General features: G+C 46.5%; 1 protein-coding gene across 1 annotated transcript; it reads right to left on the reverse strand.

Annotated features, from left to right (window-relative positions):
• Nucleotides 1-1829: 1829 nt before the first annotated feature.
• Nucleotides 1830-4037, reverse strand: osr1 (odd-skipped related transcription factor 1). The gene is made up of 2 exons (XM_068752303.1): nucleotides 3364-4037; nucleotides 1830-1964 (listed from the first exon to the last, which is right to left on the reverse strand). The coding sequence occupies exons 1-2, from the start codon at nucleotides 4035-4037 to the stop codon at nucleotides 1832-1834; spliced, it is 807 nt and encodes a 268-aa protein (XP_068608404.1). The 3' UTR covers nucleotides 1830-1831.
• Nucleotides 4038-5285: the final 1248 nt, after the last annotated feature.

Consider the following 5285-nt stretch of genomic DNA (forward strand, 5'->3'; position numbering starts at 1 on the left):
CAAAGTGCCTGTTTTTTATTCAAGCTTTATTGTTTCAGAGATGGAAATTCTTAATCCATCCAAAAGAAATTGTGATTTAAATACAGAATTTATTTAAATATTGAGTCGTCCCCATGCCGATAGACAATCCTTGTCTTCAAAGCATTCTATTTAATTAGATTTCTTGAATTGATCTAACTCGGTAACTCGGAGAATATTTGGCTGCGTTCAGACCAATTACACGATGCGCCCTTAAAGGCGCACGTTTGTTGCAGCACAATTGGATTAGCGCTGTGTGACATTACGTGAATGCATTCACCCGCATTGTTCATTGTTCAGCTCCTGTTTTGTTCAATGTCTGGAAGTCTGAATGGAAGGTTTTAAAGGTTTTACACAGTGTATTTATACACAGTGTGGGAGTGGGTGGAGTTTCGCAACACACCGCAATACAAAGGCGATCAGCAAAAGTCATAATTACATGAGTTCACGATAATCATCACCGTTGTTACCTGTAGAGCAGCAACGGCTTCCTGACGGTTACTTCTGTAGTGGATGGTTGAAGTTGTGATAGGACAGACAGACAGACAGACAGACAGACAGACAGACAGTAAGGTTCACATGCAATATCTGGTACTTACAATGTGAGAAATGGGGGAAAAAAACACGGTTCTGAATAAAAAAAATGAAACATGAATCCATTTCCTGATATTTTACATTACATGTGCAGCAATTTTACATTTTTAAACTACATGCATCTGTGGAGTAATTTAATATTAGTTTTATTTGTACTGTTAAATGTCGATGATTTATGTACTAAGGACTTTCAAAGGAAACAAGACCACAAGGGCTTTTGTTAAATCCTCCTATAGAAAGGATGTTTGACTGTACTTTACTGTAATACATACTACTGTTTGACTGTACTTGTACTGCTCTAACATTCTATCTAATGAATATATTCAGTAGTCTTCAGCATTGCTTCGCTCAGTCGTTTCATCGGTTATGCATGAAGTACTAAATTGTTTCTGTGTATCTGTAAATAAAATCTACAAATTTCTAAAATATATTATTCTACCTGGATTTTTTACTTATTATTATATTTTGGGATTAAATATAGAAACTTCACCTTGGAACTACTATGAGGTTTTTGAATATTTCTATAGGTAGCGATGGAGAAAGAGGTCCAACATGAGGCCAGGTGTGATTCTCAGCCTTTGTTCTGATGAACGACGTGATAATTACGACGGCAGCGAGCGCTGTGCCGATTACTAGCTGCTAATAATCACCGTAATAAATAAAGCAACATTTCTCTCTACAAAGTAAGACGCGTATCCAGTGATTTAAAGTAATATATTTTATTTCAAAAATGATTATTAATTTTCGAAAATACGTTTAAGAAATCCAGTGATATATGTCAATAATCAATAATCAGGCTAAAGTGCAAAAATACATTTTTGATATGATGTATCTGTACAAAAATAACATTGGAAAGGAGGAAGATGCGTCTACCTTATTGATCATTAGCGCTTTTTCTAGTAAAACCTTTGATTGACAGTCGGGTCCAGAATGTCTTTGGATCGATCACAAGACTCGGGCTGAGCAGCCGCAAGCTTTCCCAAGTCGGACTTGGAGAACGCTGCATATTAAGTCCATTAAGGACGAATGTTTCTGAATCATTTCTTTAAGGCGTTGCCGGTGAGATATTTGATCCTTGAAGAATATTCCCATAGAAGCCGAGGACTCAGCCTCCAACCGCTGAGATGATAAAGTCCTTTGTTGTTCTCGGACTGTTGTCTTTGGTCTTCTCCTTTCTCTAGTGCCCCCCCCCCCCCCCCCCATTCCCTCCCGGTTGGCATCATTTGATCTTTGCCGGCTTCAGTTCCTTGACCTGCATGTGTAACGTTTTGTGGACAGCCAGAGTCCTGGATTGACAGAAGCCCTTCCCGCACTCCTGACATTTGAAGGGTTTTTCTTTGGAATGAATGTACCTGCGGGGGGGGGGGGGGGGGGACACACACACACAGCACAGAAAGCGCTTAGTATTCTTGCATCATTGCGTCAGATCTCAGATCACAATCACCGGTAATGAATCAAACAAAACACGTTATTTCAGAAACAATCATCGTCGACTATTTGATGCTTTGTTCCGGTAGATTTATGAGCCTGTACTGGAGAGTTCAGTCGATCCCCCCCCCCCCCCCCCCCCCCCGATTCGAGAGACTCACTGCAACTCAAGAATAGATAAATAAATAGATAAATAATAAAAGGTGTGCTACTCTTTTTTGTCGATTTGACTTGATGCAAGAGGCAAAAATGAAATCTGACATTTGTGAACTCTGTATTGTAACACAGAATCGGCACGGAATCAAAAATCGCTGATCGCTGTTTAAAACAAACAGAGCACAATGCGACAATATAAATTTCAATATACAACTATTGAACGACGACTATCTGCAAGGAATTAAGGATGCTGGAAAAACACGACGCAGCTTTTCGAGTCCGTCCTTAGATGAAAGGAATAAGGAGAGAGGTGGTGGGAAATGAGAGGAGCTGAATTCTGGGATGAGTTTTTGACTCCAGTTGGAGCTCAACACGTTCCAGACGCAATTCTGTTTGTTGTTAAGGTTGTCTTTCTAATTTCACTTGCTCAGTAGTTCAAATTTCCCCAAATTTACCTGAGGCAGTAAAATTACAATTATTTAGGAACGATGGTACTACTTGTATAACATGTATAATGAATATATATATATGTATTCATTATACATTATACAGGCAGATATATATATTCATTATACATGTTATACAAGAACATACAGGGGAGAACATACAGAAGGGAATCGAATCCGGAACCTCCTTGCTGTGAGGCAACAGTGCAACCGGCTGCACCACCGTGCCGGCCGTCGAGCCAATCAGAGTACTCGATTTCCTCATCATTTTCCAAGCAGAGCGCCTTTTTCAGATGATTTTGACTGAGATGAGCGACACACTTAACCTCGGTCCCCGCCTTCGTGACTTTATAAAGAATGCCAAATTCAGTCTAATTCATAATCAAAACTAATCGGGCACCTAAAAAAAAAATCTTCCTGCTAACAGGAGGAAAAACGAGTCGTAATAATAGGATACATGCATTCGTTCAGTTCCTCGCTTCGCTCTAAACGGATTGGTCGGCGTGAGAAAAAGGATGGAAGGCTGATCAAAAGACGATTCAAGCTGTGAGTGAAACTTCAACGACACACAAACAAGCCTGACATGGACGTGTAAAAATAAAAAAGCCACGCCGTCACGTCGGCGTGAAGGAACTCGGCTCTGACGGGCGGAGGTCGCACTAAAGCAGATGCTGCACCTGTGGCTTTGTGTTCTATTCCTTATCTGCCTCTCCGGTCTCACCTGTGGTCCCTCAGGTGGTCTTGCCGTCTGAAGGCCTTGTGGCAGATGTCGCAGGTGTACGGCCTCTCATCCGTGTGCGTCCTCTCGTGGATCAGGAGGTTGTACGACTTGGTGAAATGGCGGCCGCAGAACTTGCAGACAAACTCCTTCTTTGTCTTGGAGGGCAGCCGGCCTCGGTTGGACTTGCGCTCCGGCGAGGTGAGCTTGGTCACACCCAGGAAGCATCCCAGACTCGCCGGGGTCGGGTGGTGAGACGACACCTGTGCGGTCGCGGCAGAAGCTCCCGTCATGCTCAGGTCCTCGGCCTTCAGGTGATCCTCCTGAGTGGCCGCTGCCGCCAGGTTGGCAAAGTCAAAGCGGGGCTTGCTTTTGGAGCCCTGCAGCAGCGCCGCCGAGTCCTGCTTCGGCTGAATCAGGTGAGGGAATACAGGGATGGAGGCCATGGAAGAAAACTGAGCAGGCATCTTGGAAATGGCGCAGCGGGGCAAGGCTAACGGCGGGTAGCCGAGGGTCCACTGGTGGAGGTGGATGGCATGGAGAGCGCTGAAGCTGTAGACGCTGTGAAAATGATCTGCTGGCAGTTGGAGTCCGGTGGAACTCTGGAGGAGGGAGTAGTTCGCCAGTTGGATGGATGGATGCAGAGGGACCGGCGCCGGCAGAGTCTTGCTACCCATGGCCGCGACACGGAATCCAAAAGACTTCCTGGAAGGGACAGAAAACATCAGCGAATGAAAATGTGCAGCACTTTTGCCAAAGTGCTTCTTTTCTTATTCGACTAAAAGGTGACCAGGAGGGTTCGGTCCGACGTGAAGACTTCCAAACACGTACAAACGTATCGTCATTTAGAACTAGAGTCGTGATAAATAAATGTGACCAGGCTGAAAATCAGACAGCACCCCCCCTCACACACACACCCCCACCCCCACGCACACAAAGGCATGAGACAGAAAAGAGCTACGCGTGCTTCCTGTTCCCAGAAACATGCCCGAGGCCGTCCAGGCAGAGAGAAATACCTGCGAGCTGTTAAATCAGGTTTGATTAGCAGGTCTAACAATAGACAATAAAGCATCTTTGTTGGAGGCAGCCGCTGACGGACACGGAGCCTGAGCTGCCACCGTTGGCAGGGCGAACACGCCTCATCGCCGCTCACACACCTGATTTCTGACGACTGACGACTGACTTTAGGACGTGCTTTCGCTACCAGGTGATTTAAGTTCAGTCGCAAGAACCGTGCAACCTCTAGGGCTCCAGGGCCCACCGACAGCCGGCTGTCGCGTGGCGGGGGTCGGGGTCGGGGTCAACGTTCAGAACACTCAGGTGTGACGCGGAAACGCCAAGCTGCCAGGACGCATTCGCGGAGAATGACATTTACTGCAGCCGGAGACGCCGCCTGACCAGGAAATACGACTTGTTAAAGGAAGAATACGCATCTGGAGTTTCTGGGTACGCGTCAGGCGTACGCGCAAACTGATTTCATTTTCTATTTATCAAAAGAAAACCTTCATAATTCTCACCGTGCGATCTGTCGAAAGTAATAAGTATTCATCGTTCAACAGAAAACCTCGACCAGCAAAACCACAGTTTTACGAGCAGGAGGAGACGCCTGAACCTCGAGCAGGAGGAGACGCCTGAACCCCGAGCAGGAGGAGACGCCTGAACCCCGAGCAGGAGGAGGAGACGGCTGAACCCCGAGCAGGAGGAGACGCCTGAACCCCGAGCAGGAGGAGACGCCTGAACCCCGAGCAGGAGGAGGAGACGGCTGAACCCAGAGCAGGAGGAGACGGCTGAACCCCGAGCAGGAGGAGACGCCTGAACCCCGAGCAGGAGGAGGAGATGCCTGAACCTCGAGCAGGAGGAGACGCCTGAACCCCGAGCAGGAGGAGGAGACGGCTGAACCCCGAGCAGGAGGAGAAGCCTGAACC

Source organism: Brachionichthys hirsutus, chromosome 18, assembly GCF_040956055.1.
Source record: "Brachionichthys hirsutus isolate HB-005 chromosome 18, CSIRO-AGI_Bhir_v1, whole genome shotgun sequence".
In the NCBI taxonomy this organism is placed as follows: Eukaryota; Metazoa; Chordata; class Actinopteri; order Lophiiformes; family Brachionichthyidae; genus Brachionichthys; species Brachionichthys hirsutus.

Coding starts and splice junctions, on each gene's coding strand:
- osr1 (XM_068752303.1), bottom strand. CDS start 4,037: ATGGGTAGCAAGACTCTGCCGGCGCCGGTCCCTCTGCATCCATCCATC. Junction 1,965..3,363: donor GACCACCTGAGGGACCACAG/GTGAGACCGGAG, acceptor CCCCCCCCGCAG/GTACATTCATTCCAAAGAAA.